This window comes from Oncorhynchus keta, chromosome 27 (genome assembly GCF_023373465.1).
Source record: "Oncorhynchus keta strain PuntledgeMale-10-30-2019 chromosome 27, Oket_V2, whole genome shotgun sequence".
In the NCBI taxonomy this organism is placed as follows: Eukaryota; Metazoa; Chordata; class Actinopteri; order Salmoniformes; family Salmonidae; genus Oncorhynchus; species Oncorhynchus keta.
Window position 1 is genome coordinate 10494890 of NC_068447.1, and position 27312 is coordinate 10522201.

The window sequence follows — 27312 nt, forward strand, 5'->3', positions numbered from 1 at the left end:
ATATATTATTATTATTATTATTATAGACACACACACACTCTCATCCTCTTACTCTCCCAGCAGAAACAACAAATATACTACAACTATCTCCATTAACCTTCTGACACTTCACTCAGAGCCTCAATATTGAAGCTTTTTCAATTCCAGGGGATGGAATTAATGTGACTGAAACAAGGATTTTTCCCTCACTCACTCAAATCACAGAAACACTGACACAGAGACCATTGGACCAAACACATTGATGCATTTTGATAGCCACCGCGTTCTTCACCAAGCGGTACTAAAGCAAGATCACGCAAGAAGAGACGGAAGTAAAAGACAAACTATGTGGGAGATTGTGGGACAAAGGATCAGTTTCCATGGATACTGTTGAGTCATGGCTCTCTTGTCGGGTCTGTTTGCAGACATTACATTTATGACTCTTGGCAAATACACACAGGGACACATTAGTGAACATTAAATACACCTAGATGATCAAATACACACACGTTCTGAGAATCAAACACAGTATTTCAAACATTACCATACTTATTGGAACAATAGATATTTCACACGTACTGTATGGAAACCCATCATACTGTACAGACAGCAGAGGCAAGGACCTTGCAGATGAAATACACACATTCATATATATATACAGTGCCTTGCGAAAGTATTCGGCCCCCTTGAACTTTGCGACCTTTTGCCACATTTCAGGCTTCAAACATAAAGATATAAAACTGTATTTTTTTGTGAAGAGTCGACAACAAGTGGGACACAATCATGAAGTGGAACGACATTTATTGGATATTTCAAACTTTATTAACAAATCAAAAACTGAAAAATTGGGCGTGCAAAATTATTCAGCCCCTTTACTTTCAGTGCAGCAAACTCTCTCCAGAAGTTCAGTGAGGATCTCTGAATGATCCAATGTTGACCTAAATGACTAATGATGATAAATACAATCCACCTGTGTGTAATCAAGTCTCCGTATAAATCCACCTACACTGTGATAGTCTCAGAGGTCCGTTAAAAGCGCAGAGAGCATCATGAAGAACAAGGAACACACCAGGCAGGTCCGAGATACTGTTGTGAAGAAGTTTAAAGCCGGATTTGGATACAAAAAGATTTCCCAAGCTTTAAACATCCCAAGGAGCACTGTGCAAGCGATAATATTGAAATGGAAGGAGTATCAGACCACTGCAAATCTACCAAGACCTGGCCGTCCCTCTAAACTTTCAGCTCATACAAGGTGAAGACTGATCAGAGATGTAGCCAAGAGGCCCATGATCACTCTGGATGAACTGCAGAGATCTACAGCTGAGGTGGGAGACTCTGTCCATAGGACAACAATCAGTCGTATATTGCACAAATCTGGCCTTTATGGAAGAGTGGCAAGAAGAAAGCCATTTCTTAAAGATATCCATAAAAAGTGTCGTTTAATGTTTGCCACAAGCCACCTGGGAGACACACCAAACATGTGGAAGAAGGTGCTCTGGTCAGATGAAACCAAAATTGAACTTTTTGGCAACAATGCAAAACGTTATGTTTGGCGTAAAAGCAACACAGCTCATCACCCTGAACACACCATCCCCACTGTCAAACATGGTGGTGGCAGCATCATGGTTTGGGCCTGCTTTTCTTCAGCAGGGACAGGGAAGATGGTTAAAATTGATGGGAAGATGGATGGAGCCAAATACAGGACCATTCTGGAAGAAAACCTGATGGAGTCTGCAAAAGACCTGAGACTGGGACGGAGATTTGTCTTCCAACAAGACAATGATCCAAAACATAAAGCAACATCTACAATGGAATGGTTAAACAATAAACATATCCAGGTGTTAGAATGGCCAAGTCAAAGTCCAGACCTGAATCCAATCGAGAATCTGTGGAAAGAACTGAAAACTGCTGTTCACAAATGCTCTCCATCCAACCTCACTGAGCTCGAGCTGTTTTGCAAGGAGGAATGGGAAAAATGTCAGTCTCTCGATGTGCAAAACTGATAGAGACATACCCCAAGCGACTTACAGCTGTAATCGCAGCAAAAGGTGGCGCTACAAAGTATTAACTTAAGGGGGCTGAATAATTTTGCACGCCCAATTTTTCAGTTTTTGATTTGTTAAAAAAGTTTGAAATATCCAATAAATGTCGTTCCACTTCATGATTGTGTCCCACTTGTTGTTGATTCTTCACAAAAAAATACAGTTTTATATCTTTATGTTTGAAGCCTGAAATGTGGCAAAAGGTCGCAAAGTTCAAGGGGGCCGAATACTTTCGCAAGGTACTGTATATATATACTGTATATAGACAGAGTGGAGATTGCATACTTAAATATCATTGACCAGACAGAAACAACAATGGATGGTGTGACCATAATGATACATTAAGAAAATCACTTTACCCAGTACATTCAAACTATACATTTGATACTTGTATTCCTCTCTCTTTTTTCCTCTCTTTCTTGGACTCAGGAATTAACAACTTGTCATCTTAAGTTGTCACACAGAGTCTGCTGTTCGGTTAGAATGATATTTGTTTTCTTTTTTTTATAGTTCCAGGTCTAGGAGATGGAAGGATGGTTCCAACCGTAGCCCTCTTCTCCTGCAGCCTGTGAGGCCTACTGTCCAACGTCAGTCTGACAATGTTATTACCGTGGAGCGCTCTCCTAATGGCGAAGGAAGGTCGTTGGGCTGAAGTGTGCTGAGGCGCCAGTGAGAGTCATTGGCCAATGCCTCTCATTGGTTTCAAAGGAGACTTTGATCTGAACACTGTGGACTATATGCTGCTCTGCTGCTATGGAGACGGACCACAACACAGTGCCTTCAAGAGCTGAGGGGGAGTCAAGACCGATAGGTTTACTGTGTGTGTGTGTGTTGTAAGTGTGGATGTGTTTAGATGAAACAAATGCATGAGGAGGCTCGGTATGTGACTGTGTTTTAACGAGCCTCCGTTATATTACGCTCTACTGTTGCTGTTGAATGAAGAAGAAGAAGCATACAAGCTAAACAGCAGAGTGGTGCTTTGTTGCATTGACATGGATTGAGTTTTCACTGCAAGATTACCGTGTACATTTCTGTAAATACGTATTATGTACCAACCATCACCATCTTTGTGATTTACCAATCCATTTACCTTATCCAATTTTGTTGGACGTTAACTTCAATCGGCTTCGTGCTTACTGTGTGTGTCATCGTGTACTGTGTACTGTGTCATCGTGTACTGTGTACTGTGATATGTATTACTTTCCGACCCCACGTGTATTACAGTTTTTCCCAATTGTCATTGAGACACGTTCTGAAACGACATCTCAGGTACTCAAAATTCTAAACACAAAAACAGCCAATTTCCCCCAAACCCACAGACGTCTTGCAAAATGAAACACAGCGATCATGTACTCCCTGCTCAAAGCGAAACTCTGAATACAAAAGGAGACACACATACATCAAATGAATCTAACTTAGTGACAACTGAGATCACACCGATGTGACATGTTCAAAACACTACTATCTATCGGGATAAAGGTAAGACCCAGACGCAGACCGTGTCGAAGTAACAATGTTTATTACAGCAACGGAGGCAAAGGTACAGGACGGCAGGCAGAGTGATCAGGTGGGTTCAGGATCAGGCAGAGTGATCAGGTGGGTTCAGGGTCAGGCAGAGTGATCAGGTGGGTTCAGGGTCAGGCAGAGTGATCAGGTGGGTTCAGGGTCAGGCAGAGTGATCAGGTGGGTTCAGGGTCAGGCAGAGTGATCAGGTGGGTTCAGGGTCAGGCAGAGTGATCAGGTGGGTTCAGGGTCAGGCAGAGTGATCAGGTGGGTTCAGGGTCAGGCAGAGTGATCAGGTGGGTTCAGGGTCAGGCAGAGTGATCAGGTGGGTTCAGGGTCAGGCAGAGTGATCAAGTGGGTTCAGGATCAGGCAGAGTGATCAGGTGGGTTCAGGGTCAGGCAGAGTGATCAGGTGGATTCAGGATCAGGCAGAGTGATCAGGTGTTTTTTGTTTTGTTTGTTTTTTATTATTTTTTTTACAGGGACAGTGCACATTAATCAACGTTTCAGTAAAAGTGCCGGTTTTAGCCAGCCGGCTAATTTTCAACCGCAGGTTATTAAAAACAATTACAATATAGACAATAGCACCATAGACATAGCAACATAGGACAAGCAAGACATAGCATACAGACAGAGCAACATAGGACAAGCAAGACGTAGCATACAGACAGAGCAACATAGAACAAAAAGCAGCAAGACAAAATTCATAAAAGCAACAAAGTGTTTCCACACCTCACAAGCTACAGACAACAGACAACATGGAAAGCGGCAACACACAGCTAGGGACCATGTTCACAAATCTGATTGACCTTTAGCCATGTCTTCAAGCATTTTGTGAAAGTGTGATATGTGGTGCAGTTATGTGTGTCTGATGGCAGTGTATTCCAGACATGGGAAGCTCTCACAGAGAATGCAGATTTACTAAAGGTGCTTTTCCTTAGGGAACTATACAGTCACCTCTCATGGCAGACCTTGTGGATCTGCTGCCATATGTCTGGGTTTTCTGTTTAACAAAAATATTGAGTGAAGGGGGAGCCAGGCCAGTAAGGATCTTGAATACAAGACATGCGTCGGTGTATTGCACAAGATTTTCCCAACTCAAGAGCTCATGCTTTCTAAGGATGTGACAATGATGATGGCTATTGGGCTTCCTATCAAGCACTTTGAGAGCCTGTTTGTAGACAGACTGAATAGGTTTTAATGTTGTACAGCAAGCTTGGGCCCAACTAGTCAAGCAGTATGTTAAGTGGGGAGTATCATAGATTTGAAGTACAGTTTTGCTACCTCTGTAGTCAAACAATTTTGTATAAATCGGAAATTAGCTAGATTGAATTTAGTTATTTGAATTACCTTTTTCACATGCTTTTTAAAAGAGAGGTTGGAATCAAGTATGATGCCAAGGTACTTAAAATCGGATACCACCTGGAGCTTCTCCCCTGACACATAGACATCTGGCTCAGTAGCATCTGTTGCCCTCTTTGTTCAGGGTTCAGGGTCAGGCAGAGTGATCAGGTGGGTTCAGGATCAGGCAGAGTGATCAGGTGGGTTCAGGGTCAGGCAGAGTGATCAGGTGGGTTCAGGGTCAGGACAGTAAGCTTGACCAACAAGAAGAACTGGCAACAGACAAACAGAAAACACAGTTCTAAGTACACAGGGGATAATGGGGAAGATGGGCGACACCTGGAGGGGGGTGGAGACAAGCACAGAGACAGGTGAAACAGATCAGGGGGGGTGACAGTATCAGAACCTATTTCAGCTTAAAGACTAAGATGTTGTTATATTGTATATTGTCTGTGTGTGAAAAATAAGTCTATACTCTACTATATATTAGATCTACTATATATTAGATCAACTGTACGAGGGAGAATTGTAAACCTGGGATGGTCATGGAAGCAGTTGCGGACCTGAGCAGCCCGATGGAAACTCACGTTGACCCAAATCAGAACATACATTTGCTGCTCAGGATCACCTGGCCCTCTGCTCAGGATCACCTGGTGTCTCTCTGCTCAGGATCACCTGGTGTTTCTCTGCTCAGGATCACCTGGTGTCTCTCTGCTCAGGATCACCTGGTGTCTCTCTGCCCAGGATCACCTGGCCCTCTCTGCTCAGGATCACCTGGTGTCTCTCTGCTCAGGATCACCTGGTGTCTCTCTGCTCAGGATCACCTCGTGTCTCTCTGCTCAGGATCACCTGGTGTCTCTTTGCTCAGGATCACCTGGTGTCTCTCTGCTCAGGATCACCTGGTGTCTCTGCTGCCCAGGAGGATCACCTGGTGTCTCTCTGCTCAGGATCACCTGGTGTCTCTCTGCTCAGGATCACCTGGTGTCTCTCTGCTCAGGATCACCTGGTGTCTCTCTGCTCAGGATCACTTGGTGTCTCTCTGCTCAGGATCACCTGGCCCTCTCTGCTCTGGCTGAAAAACATTGTCACGTAAGGTGTTCAGGAAATGAAGGAGATGGGCAGTGTTGTATGGTTCAAGGGTGGCATGGCGGTGGAGGCCCCCATTATGGCTCATGGCTGGCCATGTCGTGACATTTCCCCCGTGCTGGCCAGGCACCTTAATGATGGCGCGTTGACCAATGATGTCCCTTCCTCTCCTCCTCGACTTCACTAAATGGAATCCAGCCTCATCTATGAACGAGTTCCTGGGGGAAGGGACTTGCGTCCATCTCCATGATTCTCTAAAATGACAGAAAATACTACAATTGCTGTATAGTAAAGTACACTGGCAACATCAATGAGTAATGTTTCTAGAGTGTAATGCTAGAACATAACTCACTTGCACATATTCCTACTGTTTATCCTTCACTCTGGTGATTCCTTTCCAATATGACTCTGTAGATGTGCTTCATCTGGAGATGGTGTTTGTTAAGGATGGGGTCTGTGTGTGTGTGTGTGTGTGTGTGTGTGTGTGTGTGTGTGTGTGTGTGTGTGTGTGTGTGTGTGTGTGTGTGTGTGTGTGTGTGTGTGTGTGTGTGTGTGTGTGTGTGTGTGTGTGTGTGTGTGTGTGTGTGTGTGTGTGTGTGTGTGTGTGTGTGTGTGTGTGTGTGTCTCTGTGTGTGTGTGTGTGTGTGTGTGTGTGTGTGTGTTCCTTTCCAATATGACTCTGTAGATGGGCTTCCTCTGGAGATGGTGTTTGTTAAGGATGGGGTCTGTGGTTGATAAACTCACTCTGATGTTATGGAAGATGGCAGGGCTCCTGTCTGTAAATTGACATGTTCTACCACCATGTACGTACGTGGTGGTCGTCTTTCAGTTCTATAACAACTAAATAGCATACAGTACAGTAAACACTACAGTAATGCAGTATACAAGATAAACATGTTACAACGTAGTATAGCTCCCAATTTCATACATACAGTAATACATGAACCATTTGCTTTGTTTCCCTTTACAGTATGTATTGGAATCTACAGTCTTTACTGTGCTTTATGTTGTACTACTGTCAAGTAGTAAAAGTAGTACAGAGGTCCGATGTCTGCAGTACAAACCTCTTCTCATTTTGGAACGTCCGTATGATGGATGCTACGGTGAAGTGGCTCCGATTGGCCTGCACTCTCTGCCCAGCCTCTCTCAAGGTCAAACCATAGTTGACCACATGGTCTGCCCAGCCTCTCTCAAGGTCAAGCCATGGTTGACCACATGGTATGCCCAGCCTCTCTCAAGGTCAAGCCATGGTTGACCACATGGTATGCCCAGCCTCAAGGTCAAGCCATGTTGACCACATGGTACCAGCCTGGTCAAACCATAGACCACATGGTCTGCCCAGCCTCTCTCAAGGTCAAGCCATGGTTGACCACATGGTATGCCCAGCCTCTCTCAAGGTCAAGCCATGGTTGACCACATGGTATGCCCAGCCTCTCTCAAGGTCAAACCATGGTTGACCACATGGTCTCTCTCAAGCAAGCCATGGTTGACCAGCTGCCCAGCCTCTCTCAAAGTCAAACCATGGTTGACCACATGGTCTGCCCAGCCTCTCTCAAGGTCAAACCATAGTTGACCACATGGTCTGCCCAGCCTCTCTCAAGGTCAAGCCATGGTTGACCACATGGTCTGCCCAGCCTCTCTCAAGGTCAAGCCATGGTTGACCACATGGTCTGCCCAGCCTCTCTCAAGGTCAAACCATGGTTGACCACATGGTCTGCCCAGCCTCTCTCAAGGTCAAGCCATGGTTGACCACATGGTCTGCCCAGCCTCTCTCAAGGTCAAGCCATGGTTGACCACATGGTCTGCCCAGCCTCTCTCAAGGTCAAGCCATGGTTGACCACATGGTCTGCCCAGCCTCTCTCAAGGTCAAGCCATGGTTGACCACATGGTCTGCCCAGCCTCTCTCAAGGTCAAGCCATGGTTGACCACATGGTCTGCCCAGCCTCTCTCAAGGTCAAGCCATGGTTGACCACATGGTCTGCCCAGCCTCTCTCAAGGTCAAGCCATGGTTGACCACATGGTCCACCACAGTCGCCGAGACTCTTCTCCTTGTTCTTTGGTCTTCCTTATTCCTCACCTCTATCTCCAAGTCTCCCTGCTAAGTTTGCTTCCATTGTTCTCCAAACACAGGAGGACTCACCTGTGGTCCTGTTGTCCATACCAAAGGTTTGAGTGCAAAGTTGAACATTTATGCAAATAGTGTTTGAACATGTGGAGAGTGAAAGTGATCAATTTGGTAAATTGAGCTTAGCTTGTTGAACAGTGCTGCTTTTTATTTGAACACAAGAGATTTTAGTTGTGAAGGTTGTGCCAAAATGTAGACAATTGTGTGTTGTGTTTTGTCAAATGTTTGTTATATAATTTCAATCTGTGCCAGTAGTATTGCAGATTTGGTGTCTGGTTCTGCTAAATGGGTTACATATTTGGGTCATTGTGCCTCATGGGCCAGTTTTAGTGTGTTAACGATTGGGAAAAACTGTCAGTATTATTTTGCAGACCCTGTGACAATGTGAAAGAACACTTTTCAAACTCAGGCTCAATGGTTGTGAGTCGTTTCCCATAGTGACATTAAAGTAAAACTCCAAAAAACACAAACCATATTTTGGTATTTATTGAATTAGTCCATTGTTGATATAATCCCAAAATGTTTTGCACGCCAGCAATCAAGTTTAAAAGATATATAACTTTCAAAATACAGAAATACAGCCGGTATGATGCAATTTGAATTATTTATTGCAAAACGCTGCATCATGTCATTCAAAATGCATCACAACGTCTGTATTTCCAAAAAGCATTTGGGTGTAATTTTCCTTTAAGTGCTGAGAGGGAATGTATTTAATCATCATTCAGCTGTACTTATTGACAGTAGCCAGACACACAGATGTCCTGTATAACAAAATATTCATTAGGTCAACAGTTGAGCACAAAGCAAAGGCAACAATTTCCTAAATTATAGATAATTGTGGCACTATTGTGAGACCAGACACTGAGTTTTAAAGGTTTTCCACAGACAAATATACCCTTCCCCTTTAAAGACAGTAGTCATCTACCCTTCCCCTTTAAAGACAGTAGTCATCTACCCTTCCCCTTTAAAGACAGTAGTAATTTACCCTTCCCCTTTATAGGCAGTAGTCATCTACCCTTCCCCTTTAAAGACAGTAGTCATCTACCCTTCCCCTTAACAGACAGTATTCATCTACCCTTCCCCTTTATAGACAGTATTCATCTACCCTTCCCCTTTATAGACAGTATTCATCTACCCTTCCCCTTTATAGACAGTATTCATCTACCCTTCCCCTTAATAGACAGTATTCATCTACCCTTCCCCTTAATAGACAGTATTCATCTACCCTTCCCCTTTATAGACAGTAGTCATCTACCCTTCCCCTTTAAAGACAGTATTCATCTACCCTTCCCATTTATAGACAGTATTCATCTACCCTTCCCCTTCAAAGACAGTATTCATCTACCCTTCCCCTTCATAGACAGTATTCATCTGACCCTTCCCCTTTATAGACAGTATTCATCTACCCTTCCTTTACAGACAGTAGTCATCTTTCCCCTTTAAAGACAGTAGTCATCTACCCTTCCCCTTAATCAGTATTCATTGACCTTCCCCTTTATAGACAGTAGTAATTTACCCTTCCCCTTTATAGGCAGTAGTCATCTACCCTTCCCCTTTAAAGACAGTATTCATCTACCCTTCCCCTTAACAGACAGTATTCATTGACCCTTCCCCTTTACAGACAGTATTCATTGACCCTTCCACTTTACAGACAGTAGTCATCTACCCTTCCCCTTTAAAGACAGTAGTCATCTACCCTTCCCCTTAATAGACAGTATTCATTGACCCTTCCCCTTTATAGACAGTAGTAATTTACCCTTCCCCTTTATAGGCAGTAGTCATCTACCCTTCCCCTTTAAAGACAGTAGTCATCTACCCTTCCCCTTTAAAGACAGTAGTCATCTACCCTTCCCCTTTACAGACAGTATTCATTGACCCTTCCCCTTTATAGACAGTAGTAATTTACCCTTCCCCTTTATAGGCAGTAGTCATCTACCCTTCCCCTTTAAAGACAGTAGTCATCTACCCTTCCCCTTAACAGACAGTATTCATCTACCCTTCCCCTTTATAGACAGTATTCATCTACCCTTCCCCTTTATAGACAGTATTCATCTACCCTTCCCCTTAATAGACAGTATTCATCTACCCTTCCCCTTAATAGACAGTATTCATCTACCCTTCCCCTTTATAGACAGTAGTCATCTACCCTTCCCCTTTAAAGACAGTATTCATCTACCCTTCCCCTTTAAAGACAGTAGTCATCTACCCTTCCCCTTTAAATACAGTAGTCATCTACCCTTCCACTTTACAGACAGTAGTCATCTACCCTTCCCCTTTAAAGACAGTAGTCATCTACCCTTCCCCTTTACAGACAGTATTCATTGACCCTTCCCCTTTATAGACAGTAGTAATTTACCCTTCCCCTTTATAGGCAGTAGTCATCTACCCTTCCCCTTTAAAGACAGTAGTCATCTACCCTTCCCCTTAACAGACAGTATTCATCTACCCTTCCCCTTTATAGACAGTATTCATCTACCCTTCCCCTTTATAGACAGTATTCATCTACCCTTCCCCTTAATAGACAGTATTCATCTACCCTTCCCCTTAATAGACAGTATTCATCTACCCTTCCCCTTTATAGACAGTATTCATCTACCCTTCCCCTTTATAGACAGTATTCATCTACCCTTCCCCTTAATAGACAGTATTCATCTACCCTTCCCCTTAATAGACAGTATTCATCTACCCTTCCCCTTTATAGACAGTAGTCATCTACCCTTCCCCTTTAAAGACAGTATTCATCTACCCTTCCCCTTTAAAGACAGTAGTCATCTACCCTTCCCCTTAATAGACAGTATTCATCTACCCTTCCCCTTTATAGACAGTATTCATCTACCCTTCCCCTTTATAGACAGTATTCATCTACCCTTCCCCTTAATAGACAGTATTCATCTACCCTTCCCCTTAATAGACAGTATTCATCTACCCTTCCCCTTTATAGACAGTAGTCATCTACCCTTCCCCTTTAAAGACAGTATTCATCTACCCTTCCCCTTTAAAGACAGTATTCATCTACCCTTCCCCTTAATAGACAGTATTCATCTACCCTTCCCCTTTATAGACAGTATTCATCTACCCTTCCCCTTTATAGACAGTATTCATCTACCCTTCCCCTTAATAGACAGTATTCATCTACCCTTCCCCTTAATAGACAGTATTCATCTACCCTTCCCCTTTATAGACAGTAGTCATCTACCCTTCCCCTTTAAAGACAGTATTAATCTACCCTTCCCCTTAATAGACAGTATTCATTGACCCTTCCCCTTTACAGACAGTATTCATTGACCCTTCCACTTTACAGACAGTAGTCATCTACCCTTCCCGTTTAAAGACAGTAGTCATCTACCCTTCCCCTTAATAGACAGTATTCATTGACCCTTCCACTTTACAGACAGTAGTCATCTACCCTTCCCCTTTACAGACAGTATTCATTGACCCTTCCCCTTTATAGACAGTAGTCAACTACCCTTCCCCTTAATAGACAGTATTCATTGACCCTTCCCCTTTAAAGACAGTATTCATTGACCCTTCCCCTTAATAGACAGTATTCATTGACCCTTCCCCTTTATAGACAGTATCCATCTACCCTTCCCCTTAATAGACAGTATTCATTGACCCTTCCCCTTTAAAGACAGTATTCATTGACCCTTCCCCTTTAAAGACAGTAGTCATCTACCCTTGCCCTTTACAGACAGTATTCATTGACCCTTCCCCTTTAAAGACAGTAGTCATCTACCCTTCCCCTTTACAGACAGTATTCATTGACCCTTCCCCTTTAAAGACAGTATTCATTGACCCTTCCCCTTAATAGACAGTAGTCATCTACCCTTCCCCTTTACAGACAGTAGTCATCTACCCTTCCACTTTACAGACAGTAGTCATCTACCCTTCCACTTTACAGACAGTAGTCATCTACCCTTCCACTTTACAGACAGTATTCATTGACCCTTCCCCTTAATAGACAGTAGTCATCTACCCTTCCACTTTACAGACAGTATTCATTGACCCTTCCCCTTTAAAGACAGTATTCATTGACCCTTCCCCTTAATAGACAGTAGTCATCTACCCTTCCCCTTTACAGACAGTAGTCATCTACCCTTCCACTTTACAGACAGTATTCATTGACCCTTCCCCTTAATAGACAGTATTCATTCACCCTTCCCCTTAATAGACAGTAGTCATCTACCCTTCCCCTTTACAGACAGTATTCATTGACCCTTCCCCTTAATAGACAGTAGTCATCTACCCTTCCCCTTTACAGACAGTATTCATTGACCCTTCCCCTTAATAGACAGTAGTCATCTACCCTTCCCCTTAACAGACAGTATTCATTGACGCTTAACCATTGCACCCTCCATTATGAGGGCATGCTGTTATCCCTCTAGTTTCCCAACACCGCTGAATGATGTGTCTACTGTGTGATTGATACCTAAGAATCCTTCGGCATCAATATACCACTTAACAAAACAGTAGCCGTATATGAAGGACCCCCCCTGATTACCAGGTTTGAGGTCAATTCCATGTACATTTACATTTAAGTCATTTAGCAGACGCTCTTATCCAGAGCGACTTACAAATTGGTGCATTCACCTTATGACATCCAGTGGAACAGCCACTTTACAATAGTGCATCTAAATCTTTTAAGGGGGGGTGAAATTACTTATCCTATCCTAGGTATTCCTTAAAGAGGTGGGGTTTCAGGTGTCTCCGGAAGGTGGTGATTGACTCCGCTGTCCTGGCGTGAGGAGTTTGTTCCACCATTGGGGGCCAGAGCAGCGAACAGTTTTGACTGGGCTGAGCGGGAACTGTACTTCCTCAGTGGTAGGGAGGCGAACAGGCCAGAGGTGGATGAACGCAGTGCCCTTGTTTGGGTGTAGGGCCTGATCAGAGCCTGGAGGTACTGAGGTGCCTTCCCCTCAAAGCTCCGTATGGTCTTGTAATGCGAGCTTCAACTGGAAGACAGTGGAGAGAGCGGAGGAGCGGGGTGACGTGAAGAACTTGGGAAGGTGAACACCAGACGGGCTGCGGCGTTCTGGATGAGTTGTAGGGGTTTAATGGCACAGGCAGGGAGCCCAGCCAACAGCGAGTTGCAGTAATCCAGACGGGAGATGACAAGTGCCTGGTTAGGACCTGCGCCGCTTCCTGTGTGAGGCAGGGTTTTGCGGATGTTGTAGAGCATGAACCTACAAGAACGGGCCACCGCCTTGATGTTAGTTGAGAACGACAGGGTGTTGTCCAGGATCACGCCAAGGTTCTTAGCGCTCTGGGAGGAGGACACAATGGAGTTGTCAACCGTGATGGCGAGATCATGGAACGGGCAGTCCTTCCCGGGAGGAAGAGCAGCTCCGTCTTGCCGAGGTTCAGCTTGAGGTGGTGATCCGTCATCCACACTGATATGTCTGCCAGACATGCAGAGATGCATCGCCACCTGGTCATCAGAAGGGGGAAAGGAGAAGATTAATTGTGTGTCGTCTGCATAGCAATGATAGGAGAGACCATGTGAGGTTATGACAGAGCCAAGTGACTTGGTGTATAGCGAGAATAGGAGAGGGCCTAGAACAGAGCCCTGGGGGACACCAGTGGTGAGAGTGCGTGGTGAGGAGACAGATTCTCGCCACGCCACCTGGTAGGAGCGACCTGTCAGGTAGGACACAATCCAAGCGTGGGCCGCGCCGGAGATGCCCAACTCAGAGAGGGTGGAGAGGAGGATCTGATGGTTCACAGTATCGAAGGCAGCCGATAGGTCTAGAAGGATGAGAGCAGAGGAGAGAGAGTTAGCTTTAGCAGTGCGGAGAGAGAGATAGCGGGAGAGCTGGCCAAGGACGGCACGTTCAAGAGTTTTGGAGAGAAAAGAAAGAAGGGATACTGGTCTGTAGTTGTTGACATCGGAGGGATCGAGTGTAGGTTTTTTCAGAAGGGGTGCAACTCTCGCTCTCTTGAAGACGGAAGGGACGTGGCCAGCGGTCAGGGATGAGTTGATGAGCGAGGTGAGGTAAGGGAGAAGGTCTCCGGAAATGGTCTGGAGAAGAGAGGAGGATAGGGTCAACGGGCAGGTTGTTGGGCGGCCGGCCGTCACGAGACGCGAGATTTCATCTGGAGAGAGAGGGAGAAAGAGGTCAGAGCACAGGGTAGGGCAGTGTGAGCAGAACCAGCGGTGTTGTTTGACTTAGCAAACGAGGATCGGATGTCGTCGACCTTCTTTTCAAAATGGTTTGCATCTGCAGAGAGGGAGGAGGGGGAGGGGGAGGAGGATTCAGGAGGGAGGAGAAGGTGGCAAAGAGCTTCCTAGGGTTAGAGGCAGATGCTTGGAATTTAGAGTGGTAGAAAGTGGCTTTAGCAGCAGAGACAGAGGAGGAAAATGTAGAGAGGAGGGAGTGAAAGGATGCCAGGTCCGCAGGGAGGCGAGTTTTCCTCCATTTCCGCTCGGCTGCCCGGAGCCCTGTTCTGTGAGCTCGCAATGAGTCTCGAGCCACGGAGCGGGAGGGGAGGACCGAGCCGGCCTGGAGGATAGGGGACATAGAGAGTCAAAGGATGCAGAAAGGGAGGAGAGGAGGGTTGAGGAGGCAGAATCAGGAGATAGGTTGGAGAAGGTTTGAGCAGAGGGAAGAGATGATAGGATGGAAGAGGAGAGAGTAGCGGGGGAGAGAGAGCGAAGGTTGGGATGGCGCGATACCATCCGAGTAGGGGCAGTGTGGGAAGTGTTGGATGAGAGCGAGAGGGAAAAGGATACAAGGTAGTGGTCGGAGACTTGGAGGGGAGTTGCAATGAGGTTAGTGGAAGAACAGCATCTAGTAAAGATGAGGTCGGCGTATTGCCTGCCTTGTGATAGGGGGAAGGTGAGAGGGTGAGGTCAAAAGAGGAGAGGAGTGGAAAGAAGGAGGCAGAGAGGAATGAGTCAAAGGTAGACGTGGGGAGGTTAAAGTCCCCAGAACTGTGAGAGGTGAGCCGTCCTCAGGAAAGGAGCTTATCAAGGCATCAAGCTCATTGATGAACTCGATAAACGATAAATGATAAGGATGTTAAGCTTGAAAGGGCTGGTAACTGTGACAGCATGGAATTCAAAGGAGGCGATAGACAGATGGGTAAGGGGAGAAAGAGAGAATGACCACTTGGGAGAGATGAGGATCCCGGTGCCACCACCCCGCTGACCAGAAGCTCTCGGGGTGTGCGAGAACACGTGGGCGGACGAGGAGAGAGCAGTAGGAGTAGCAGTGTTATCTGTGGTGATCCATGTTTCCGTCAGTGCCAAGAAGTCGAGGGACTGGAGGGAGGCATAGGCTGAGATGAACTCTGCCTTGTTGGCCGCAGATCGGCAGTTCCAGAGGCTACCGGAGACCTGGAACTCCACGTGGGTCAATGCGCTGGGACCACCAGATTAGGGTGGCCCACGCGGTGTGGAGCGTTTGTATGGTCTGTGCAGAGAGGAGATAACAGGGATAGACAGACACATAGCTGACAGGCTACAGAAGAGGCTACGCTAATGCAAGGAGATTGGAATGACAAGTGGACTACACGTCTCGAATGTTCAGAAAGTTAAGCTTACGTAGCAAGAATCTTATTGACTAAAATGATTAAAATGATACAGTACTGCTGAAGTAGGCTAGCTGGCAGTGGCTGCGTTGTTGACACTACACTAATCAAGTCGTTCCGTTGAGTGTAATAGTTTCTACAGTGCAGCTATTCGGGGGCTAGCTGGCTAGCTAGCAGTGTTGATTACGTTACGTTGCGTTAAAAGAACGGCAATAGCTGGCTAGCTAACCTAGAAAATCGCTCTAGACTACACAATTATCTTTGATACAAAGACGGCTATGTAGCTAGCTATGTAGCTAGCTACGATCAAACAAATCAAGCCGTTGTGCTGTAATGAAATGAAATGAAAATGTGATACTACCTGTGGAGCGAAGCGGAATGCGACCGGGTTGTTGAGTGGGAAGTTATATTCGAAGACATTGGCTAGCTGTTGGCTACTGCTAGCTAGCAGTGTCTCCTACGTTAAGACGACAAATAGCTGGCTAGCTAACCTCGGTAAAATTAAGGTAATCACTCTAAGACTACACACTCTAAACTACACAATTATCTTGGATACGAAGACAGCAAAGACAACTATGTAGCTAGCTAACACTACACTAATCAAGTCGTTCAGTTGAGTTGAGTGTAATAGTTTCAACAGTCCTGCTATTCGGTAGACGGTGGACGTTAACGGTGGACGTTAGCTAGCTGGCTAGCTGCTGGGCAGTAGACTACGTTAGGGCGACGAAATACGATAATTACGCAATTATCTTTGATACAAAGACGGCTATGTAGCTAGCTAAGAAGAAATTGCTAAGATTAGACAAATCAAACCGTTGTACTATAATGAAATGTAATGAAAAGTAATACTACCTGCGGACCGAAGTGCGAATGCGACCGCTCGCTCCAACCCGGAATGAGTTTCCAGTTAATTCAGAAAGTAGACCAAATTCCAAATGGTCCTCATTGAAAAACATTGAAGATAACTGGGATTTCAGTGCACATCCTTATATGACTGAAATTTAAATGGAATTGACCCCCAGCCCCCTGTTTACCACTAGAAAGATCAAAACAGTGAGTAACTCCATTACTCAGCCACACAAACATCAGAGCACACAACCCCTTCATACAAAACTGTATGTTTTAATCGGATTTGAGACTGTCAAATGTGACCCGTTACTGTGTGGGGGTATTCTGTTTCTTCAAAATAGTTGGTGTTGTGGAGGATTTTCTGTGTATGTGAATCTGTTGTCATAAGCACCTTGCCTTGGTCCTCCTGATAGTGGTTCTGGATGGGGACAACAAGCACATTGTGAAGAAATGGCTTAGCAATGCAATCTTACTATAAGACTGAAAATTGTTTTTATGGGCAGAATTTGAATGGAGCTGTTTTTAAACAAATAAAAGTTGTAAAAGGACATGCGATTGAGTGTACTACTTTTCATATGATAATTCAGTGGAAAATTACAGTTTGTTTTATGACCTCACATGTTTCTGACTGTTTTAACCACTAGGTGGCAACAGGTATCCATGACGACCCCAGCCTTCTGTACCACCCAGTTCCCATCATCCTGCAATTGAAACCCTAAGGCCTTTGCCGCAGGAAGTAGTTTGGGGGTGGGGGTTACTGCGATGTCTTTCTTAGACTGGAGGAGAATGGAAAAACAATTTTGCCCGCACCGCAGACGGCTATATCATAGTCACTTTAACTCTACATATACATATTACCTACATTACCTCGATTAACCTGTACCCCCTGTATATAGCCTCATTTCTAACCGGTACCCCATGTATATAGCCTCATTACTAACCGGTACCCCCTGTATATATCCTCAATACTAACCAGTACCCCCTGTATATAGCCTCATTACTAACCGGTACCCCCTGTATATATCCTCAATACTAACCAGTACCCCCTGTATATAGCCTCATTACTAACCGGTACCCCCTGTATACAGCCTCATTACTAACCGGTACCCCCTGTATATAGTCTCATTACTAACCGGTACCCCCTGTATATAGTCTCATTACTAACCGGTACCCCTGTATATAGTCCCCTGGGGCGGCAGGGTAGCCTAGTGGTTAGAGCGTTGGACTAGTAACCGGAAGTTTCCGAGTTCAATCCCCCGAGCTGACAAGGTACAAATCTGTCGTTCTGCCCCTGAACAGGCAGTTAACCCACTGTTCCCAGGCCGTCATTGAAAATAAGAATGTGTTCTTAACTGACTTGCCTGTTTAAATAAAGGTAAAATTAAAAAAATTAAAAAATTACTAACCGGTACACGCTGTATATAGCCTCATTACTAACCGGCACCCCCTGTATATAGTCTCATTACTAACCGGTACCCTCTGTATATAGCCTCATTACTAACCGGCACCCCCTGTATATAGCCTCATTACTAACCTGTACCCCCACACACGGACTCTGTACCGGCACCCCCTGTATATAGCCTCCACATTGACTCTGTACCGGTACCCCCTGTATATAGCCTCCACATTGACTCTGTACCGGCACCCCCTGTATATAGCCTCATTACTAAACGGTATCCCCACACATTGACTCTGTACCGGTACCTCCTGTATATAGCCTCCACATTGACTCTGTACCGGTACCCCCTGTATATAGCCTCCACATTGACTCTGTACTGGTACCTCCTGTATATAGCCTCCACATTGACTCTGTACCGGTACCACCTGTATAGGGTAAGTAGCCTTCTCCCCCCCTTCTCCCCCACATTGACTGGCTCTGTTCCACTGGATGTCATAAGGTGTATGCACCAATTTGTAAGTCGCTCTGGATAAGAGCGTCTGCTAAATGACTTAAATGTAAATGTAAATGTATATAGCCTCGCTATTGTTATTTTACTGCTGCTGTTGAATTATTTGTTACTTTTATTTTCTATTTTTTACTTAACACTTATATTTCTTAAAACTTTTTCAAGCATTGTAAGTTAAGGGCTTGTAGTAAGTAAGCATTTCACTGTTGTATTTGGCACACGCGACAAATCAAATTTGATTTGATTTGATTTATATCGGACCACTCCTTCTTTAATGTGGTGCTGCAGTGTCTATGCCTAAAACCCTGAACACCTACGGTAATGTGAATGGAGAGGTGTAATCGATGTTTCTGTCAGAAGGCTTCATTTTCCTCGACATCCACCATGATTAGGATGGACACTCAGTTCGAATGAGCCCTGTTCTTCAGCTGCTGAAGTCACCGTGTTCACCACAACATGTCCAGTCAGACACTAGTGACATGTTTATTTATTGCCTCCTATTTCTCTCTCTCTCATTCTCTCTCTCTCTGTTTTTGTTTATCTTTTGTTTATCTGTTGCTCTTGCTCTCAATCACTCTTTCCTTGTCTCTTTGTCAAATGGTAATCAGTGCAGTTCAGTGAGTCATGGAGAGTTGCCAGAGACTCAAACAGTAAGAGAGAGAGAGAGAGAGAAAGAGAGAGATACCTGGTGTGAGCTCAACATGCTACCCCAAAGGCTGCCCTACGAGAATATGTGATCTTTTAAGGAACATACTTAGATCACCAGCCAAAACTCACAGCACTCATTGAGATTATGTGTGACATGTGATTGTCACTCACTGATGATGTCAGCTAAATAAATCCCAAACAGTGTCAGGTTTTACTAGATAGAAACACAAATCCAAACAGTGTCAGGTTTTACTAGATAGAAACACAAATCCAAACAGTGTCAGGTTTTACTAGATAGAAACACAAATCCAAACAGTGTCAGGTTTTACTAGATAGAAACACAAATCCAAACAGTGTCAGGTTTTACTAGATAGAAACACAAATCCAAACAGTGTCAGGTTTTACTAGATAGAAACACAAATCCAAACAGTGTCAGGTTTTACTAGATAGAAACACAAATCCAAACAGTGTCAGGTTTTACTAGATAGAAACACAAATCCAGTGTCAACAGTGAAACACAAATCCCAAACAGTGTCAGGTTTTACTAGATAGAAACACAAATCCCAAACAGTGTCAGGTTTTACTAGATAGAAACACAAATCCAAACAGTGTCAGGTTTTACTAGATAGAAACACAAATCCAAACAGTGTCAGGTTTTACTAGATAGAAACACAAATCCAAACAGTGTCAGGTTTTACTAGATAGAAACACAAATCCAAACAGTGTCAGGTTTTTGTCACGAATCTCGCCGAAGATGGTGCCTCTTCCTGTTCGGGCGGCGATCGGGCGTTCCTCGTCGCCAGCCTATTAGCTGCCATCGATTCCCTTTCCGTTTGTTTCTGTTTATTTGGGTTTAATTGGGTACACCTGTTTTGAGTTAGTGTTTGTTTGTAGGCTATTTAAGGGCACGAGGCCCGCTGGGTATTAGTGCGGGCTTGTTCTCTGTTATCTGATGTATGAGTGTCATCTATATTTTTCCGGACAGTTTTAGTCCTTTGTATTTTGGACGGGTTGTTTCATGCGCCCTTGTGTTTCGCATGTCCGTGGCACGTACAGAAATACCTGCTCTCTGCGCTTGACTCCTCCACTCACAATTGTTAGAAGTTGTAACAGTTTTACTAGTGTCCCATCCCCTACACTGGTCAGACAAAACTAATCCAGTTTGGTGTTTGGACACAACACACAACTAAACCAATTAGCTCAGCAAGCAACAACACAATGTGAGACTCATTCATGTTGGTTTCTCATCTTTTATCACCCACTCCTTCAGTGGAAACAACTTGACCTGCTAAAAAAATCATGATGTATATATTTCTTATTTCAAGCTGCTCTCACAGAACTATGTGAAGTGGGTTGGACGCGACCGGCACACAATACTGGAGCGTACAGGTGGTAGGGGTGAAGATAAGTGCATCCTGGTTTCTAAAGCCTGGTCTCATAGACTAGATATAACATAGTAAATGTAAATCCCAGTCACTCAAATCAGTATGATATGTTACATTCATTGATGACAATGGAAGCCAAGCTTCCCCCTTCAGGAATATCTGGATTTCTGCATAAATTGGTCATCAAATTTGATCTGATCTTCATCTAGGTCACAACAATAACAAACAAACAATTATACGTTTTCATGTCTTTATTGAACACACTGTGTAAACATTCACAGTGCAGGGTGGGAAAAGTATGTGAACCCTTGGATTTAGTAACTGGTTGACCTTCCTTTGGCAACAATAACCTCAACCAAACGTTTTCTGTAGTTGCGGATCAGACTTGCACAATGCTCAGGAGGAATTTTGGACTATTCCTCTTTACAAAACTGCTTCATTTCAGCAATATTCTTGGGATGTCTGGTGTGAACTGTTCTCTTGAGGTCATGCCACAGCATCTCAATCAGGTTGAGGTCAGGATTCTGACTGGGTCACTCCAGAAGGTCAGGATTCTGACTGCGTCACTCCAGAAGGTCAGGATTCTGACTGGGTCACTCCAGAAGGTCAGGATTCTGACTGGGTCACTCCAGAAGGCGTATTTTCTTCTGTTCAAGCCCCTTCTGCTGTTGTTGATTTACTTCTGTGTTTTGGGTCATTATCCTGTTGCATCACTCAACTTCAATTGGCGGACATAAATCAAATGTATTTATATAGCCCTTCATACATCAGCTGATATCTCAAAGTGCTGTACAGAGACCCAGCCTAAAACCCCAAACAACAAGCAATGCAGGTGTAGAAGCACAGTGGCTAGGAAAAACTCCCTAGAAAGGCCATAACCTAGGAAGAAACCTAGAGAGGAACCAGGCTATGTGGGGTGGCCAGTCCTCTTCTGGCTGTGCCGGGTGGAGATTATAACAGAACATGGCCAAGATGTTCAAATGTTCATAAATGACCAGCATGGTCGAATAATAATAAGGCAGAACAGTTGAAACTGGAGCAGCAGCACGGTCAGGTGGACTGGGGACAGCAAGGAGTCATCATGTCAGGTAGTCCTGGGGCATGGTCCTAGGGCTCAGGTCCTCCGAGAGAGAGAAAGAAAGAGAGAAGGAGAGAATTAGAGAACGCACACTTAGATTCACACAGGACACCGAATAGGACAGGAGAAGTACTCCAGATATAACAAACTGACCCTAGCACCCCGACACAAACTACTGCAGCATAAATACTGGAGGCTGAGACAGGAGGGGTCAGGAGACACTGTGGCCCCATCCAAGGACACCCCTGGACAGGGCCAAACAGGAAGGATATAACCCCACCCACTTTGCCAAAGCACAGCCCCCACACCACTAGAGGGATATCTTCAACCACCAACTTACCATCCTGAGACAAGGCTGAGTATAGCCCACAAAGATCTCCGCCATGGCACAACCCAAGGGGGGCGCCAACCCAGACAGGATGACCACATCGGTGAATCAACCCACTCAGGTGATGCACCCCTTCCAGGGACGGCATGAGAGAGCCCCAGTAAGCCAGTGACTCAGCCCCTGTAATAGGGTTAGAGGCAGAGAATCCCAGTGGAAAGAGGGGAACAGGCCAGGCAGAGACAGCAAGGGCGGTTCGTTGATCCAGAGCCTTTCCGTTCACCATCCCACTCCTGGGCCAGACTACACTCAATCATATGACCCACTGAAGAGATTAGTCTTCAGTAAAGACTTAAAGGTTGAGACCGAGTTTGCGTCTCTGACATGGGTAGGCAGACCGTTCCATAAAAATGGAGCTCTATAGGAGAAAGCCCTGCCTCCAGCTGTTTGCTTAGAAATTCTAGGGACAATTAGGAGGCCTGCGTCTTGTGACCGTAGTGTACGTGTAGGTATGTACGGCAGGACCAAATCAGAGAGATAGGTAGGAGCAAGCCCATGTAATGCTTTGTAGGTTAGCAGTAAAACCTTGAAATCAGCACTTGCTTTGACAGGAAGCCAGTGTAGAGAGGCTAGCACTGGAGTAATATGATCAAATTTTTTGGTTCTAGTCAGGATTCTAGCAGCCATATTTAGCACTAACTGAAGTTTATTTAGTGCTTTATCCGGGTAGCCGTAAAGTAGAGCATTGCAGTAGTCTAACCTAGAAGTGACAAAAGCATGGATACATTTTTCTGCATCCTTTTTGGACAGAAAGTTTATGATTTTTGCAATGTTACGTAGATGGAAAAAAGCTGTCCTTGAAATGGTCTTGATATGTTCTTCAAAAGAGAGATCAGGGTCCAGAGTAACGCCGAGGTCCTTCACAGTTTTATTTGAGACGACTGTATAACCATTAAGATTAATTGTCAGATTCAACAGAAGATCTCTTTGTTTCTTGGGACCTAGAACAAGCATCTCTGTTTTGTCCGAGTTTAAAAGTAGAAAGTTTGCAGCCATCCACTTCCTTATGTCTGAAACACATGCTTCTCGCAAGGGCAATTTTGGGGCGTCACCATGTTTCATTGAAATGTACAGCTGTGTGTCATCCGCATAGCAGTGAAAGTTAACATTATGTTTTCGAATACATCCCCAAGAGGTAAAATATATAGTGAAAACAATAGTGGTCCTAAAACGGAACTTTGAGGAACACCGAAATTTACAGTTGATTTGTCAGAGAACAAACCATTCACAGAGACAAACTGATATCTTTCTGATCTTTCCGACATACAGCCTAACATTCTCCTGCAAAATGCCTTGATAAACTTGGGAATTCATTTTTCTGTTGATGATAGCAAGCCGTCCAGGCCCTGAGGCACCAAAGCAGCCCCAAACCATGAGGCTCCCTTCACTGTACTTTCCAGTTAGGATGAGGTTTTGATGTTGGTGTGCTGTGCCTTTTTTTCTCCACACATAGTGTTCCTTCCAAACAACTCAACTGTAGTTTCATCTGTCCACAGAATATTTTGCCAGTAGCGCTGTGGAACATCCAGGTGCACTTTTGCAAACTTCAGATGTGCAGCAATGTTTTTTTTTGGACAGCAGTGGCTTCTTCCGTGGTGTCCTCCCATGAACACTATTCTTGTTTAGTGCTTTACGTATCGTAGACTCGTCAACAGAGATGGTAGCATGTTCCAGAGATTTCTGTAAGTCTTTAGCTGACACTCTAGGATTCTTCTTAACCTCATTGAGCATTCTGCACTGTGCTCTTACAGTCATCTTTTCAGGACGGCCACTCCTAGGGAGAGTAACAACAGTGCTGAACTCTCTCCATTTATAGACAATTTGTCTTACTGTGGACTGTTGAACATCAAGGCTTTTAGAGATACTTTTGTAACCCATTTCCTGCTTTATGCAAGTCAACAAATCTTAATCTTGGGTCTTCTGAGATCTCTTTTGCTTGAGGCATGGTTCACATCAGGCAATGCTTCTTGTGAATAACAAACTCAAATTTTACGAGTGTTTTTTATAGGGCAATGCAGCTCTAACCACCATCTCCAATCTCGTCTCATTATTTGGACTCCAGGTTAGCTGACTCCTGAATCCAATAAGCTTTTGGAGAAGTCATTAGCCTAGAGGTTCACATTTCCAACCTACACTGTGAATGTTTAAATGATGTATTCAATATAGACAAGAAAAATACAACAATTTGTGTATTATTAGTTTAAGCAGACTGTATTTGTCTATTGTTGTGACTTAGATGAAGATCAGATGAAATGTGATGACCATTTATGCAGAACTCCAGGTAATTCCAAACGGTTCACATACTGTTTCTTTGCCAGTGTATGTCTTTCGTCTCTCTTTGTTTTCATAATTTCTCTTCCATTTGAAAGTGGCAGAATCTCACCACACCCACCTGTCTTGATCAATGAGAGAAGACTTGAAATAAACAAGATGGCGGCATACACGTTGTTGGATTACTTCACAAAGCATTTTCTAAATTCAAACGGACCCTCTGCTACAAGACACAGACATTTTATGAAACTTCTGTTTCCACAAGGAAACATGAGGATGAAGACAATAATCGTCAAGATAAGGTTGGTCAAAAAATGATCAGTGGTAGACTAAACAGTACCTACCTATCGTGTGACTCCCAGTAATTGAAACCCAAAAACGTTGGTTAAATCACATTATCTGGCATAACAATTTGCAGATCCAGTTCTCTGCACCTGAGACACACTGAACAACAGTGTATTTTTTGGTTTGTTGCTTTTACCATTTAACATTCTCTTTTATTTTACCTTAATTTAAACAGGCAAGTCAGTTAAGAACAAATTCTTATTTTCAATGATGACCTAGGAACAGTGGGTTAACTGCCTGTTTAGGGGAAGAATGACAGATTTGTGCCTTGTCAGCTCAGGGGTTTGAACTTGCAACCTTCTGGTTACTAGTCCAATGATCTAACCACTAGGCTACCCAGTTCTCTTTCTGTATTTGAAATTTTGACAAATAACGTTCTTCGGATATATCTGAATGTCTAACATACTGATGCTTCAGAGCCCCGTACAACTTCTATAAATATTTTATGTGAATCTATAAAGGCAGACAACTTTTGAAGATTGATTTTAAAAATCCATATTTGCAGTGTTTTATGGTGGTTCTACGTGGTCTTACGCTGAGCCACAATGGCTACGTTTATGCAGACAACCCAATTCTGATATTTTTTCCACTAATTGGTCTTTTGACTAATTACATCAGCCTCTTCAACCTCAGGAGGCTGAAGAAATTCAGCTTGTCACCAAAAGCACTCACAAACTTCTACAGATGCACAATCGAGAGCATCCTGTCGGGCTGTATCACCGCCTGGTACGGCAACTGCTCCGCCCTCAACCGTAAGGCTCTCCAGAAGGTAGTGAGGTCTGCACAACGCATCACCGGGGGCAAACTACCTGCCTCCAGGACACCTACACCACCCGATGTCACAGGAAGGCCATAAAGATCATCAAGGACAACAACCACCCGAGCCACTGCCTGTTCACCCCGCTATCATCCAGAAGGCGAGGTCACTACAGGTGCATCAAAGCAGGGGCCGAGAGACTGAAAAACAGCTTATATCTCAAGGCCATCAGACTGTTAAACAGCCACCACTAACATTGAGTGGCTCCTGCCAACACACTGACTCAACTCCAGCCACTTTAATAATGGGAATTGATGGAAATTGATGGAATATATATCACTAGCTACTTTAAACGATGCCACTTAATATAATGTTTACATACCCTACATTACTCATTTCATATGTATACGTATATACTGTACTCTATATCATCTACTGCATCTTTATGTAATACATGCATCACTAGCCACTTTAAACTATGCCACTTTGTTTACATACTCATCTCATATGTATATACTGTACTCTATACCATCTACTGCATCTTTATGTAATACATGTATCACTAGCCACTTTAACTATGCCACTTTGTTTACATACTCATCTCATATGTATATACTGTACTCGATACCATCTACTGCATCTTGCCTATGCCGCTCTGTACCATCACTCATTCATATATCTTTATGTACATATTCTTTATCCCCTTACACTTGTGTGTATAAGGTAGTAGTTTTGGAATTGTTAGGTTAGATTACTCATTGGTTATTACTGCATTGTCGGAACTAGAAGCACAAGCATTTCGCTACACTCGCATTCACATCTGCTAACCATGTCTATGTGACAAATAAATGAGATTTTATTTGATCTTTTTCAGACCTGATCTGTTTGGTCAAACACAACTGGCAATGGTGTTTGACATGCTGGGTTGTGGAAGCTGAGACTCTTTGTGCTTGTGGTGAATGGTACTGACCTGTCTTCGGTGTACGGCCAGCTGGATAAGACTCTGCCGGAAGTAGTGTAAGGCTTGTAGACCTTCACCACCAACTTGTTCGACCTCTTGCAGCTGATTTGCTGGTACTGCACATCTCCTGGAAAGATGTGGTCGTGGTGTTTTACCATTTTACACTTGTTGTGGAAGGGACGTAGGGAAACACACCTGTGTTGGTAAATTGACTAATTGATTGGGACTTTAGTGTTTAGGTACAATGAAGGACATTGCGAGCTGCTTTTGAGAGGAAAGATCAGTCAACAAAGTGAATGGGCTGGGGGACTAAAGAAGGTGTGAAAGTCATAGGAGGGCAGTTCTTAAACAGAATGTATTGTTGTGTATGGAAGATTGAGGAGAAATGGCACCTTTCAATCGTTCTCATTCACAACAGTGCATTTATTGTCTCTAAGCACAACCAAAATCCCCTTCCTAGTCTCAAAGACCTGTCTGTAAACCTCCCTCAGCCCATTGACTTTGACAAATCGTTTGTGTCAATAGTAGCAGGGGCTTTTTGTAGACATCTCTTTGTGTTGTGCTTTAAGAATCTGCAGAGAAAATAATGAGATGGTTATGTCATTACTGTTGTAGTATTGATTTTATACCTTACGGTGTCCCTTGCTGGTTTTTTGTCCCGCAATCTTGTTGTGCTCCTCACGCTTGTTTACCCAAAATTCAGCTGCCTTGGGGGTATGTTTCAGCAGGGAACTGTGGAAGGACTCCAGATAAGAGTTTTACAAAGAGGAAAGGTAAACATTTAATAGGGTAAAATGATCACATGGTCAGGAAGATACTCTGTGGTACTCAGGCTACATGTAATCCCATAACACAAACACAAACCCATACAAACACTACCACATTCATGTTTATGCAATGCTAAATGTAGCTATTTTAGCTGTCAGCTGGTAAATATTTTTGCCAATTTACCTTCACCTTGTGCAAGGTTAAGTGTTGGAAGCACATGCTGGTGGAATCAGATGATGTACCACCTACAACAAAACACCCAACAATACACAATTTAATCACCCCACTAAATATATTGATCTATATTAGACCGGGTAGCTTAGCATACCTAATGTGGACATTTAATTATTGT

General features: G+C 44.1%; 2 protein-coding genes across 12 annotated transcripts in view; both read left to right on the top strand.

Moving 5' to 3' along the window:
* Nucleotides 1–5210, top strand: part of LOC118378016 (solute carrier organic anion transporter family member 4A1-like) — an 83690-nt gene extending 78480 nt beyond the window's left edge. For 3 of the 11 annotated variants that reach the window (XM_052481607.1, XM_052481608.1, XM_052481609.1), the window contains one exon: nucleotides 2532–5018. In XM_052481607.1, coding sequence (XP_052337567.1) covers nucleotides 2532–2673 — 142 coding nt within the window. In that variant the 3' untranslated portion in view covers nucleotides 2674–5018. The other 8 variants (XR_008082547.1, XR_008082548.1, XR_008082549.1 and 5 more) reach the window with 8 other exon arrangements.
* The window catches only part of LOC127912428 (proteoglycan 4-like), a 288599-nt gene extending 266879 nt beyond the window's left edge, over nucleotides 1–21720 (top strand). The window contains exon 4 of the transcript XR_008082556.1: nucleotides 21514–21720. The gene's annotated coding sequence lies outside the window, so the exon portion shown is untranslated. The remainder of the gene's footprint in view (nucleotides 1–21513) is intronic.
* The last annotated feature ends 5592 nt before the right edge of the window (nucleotides 21721–27312 follow it).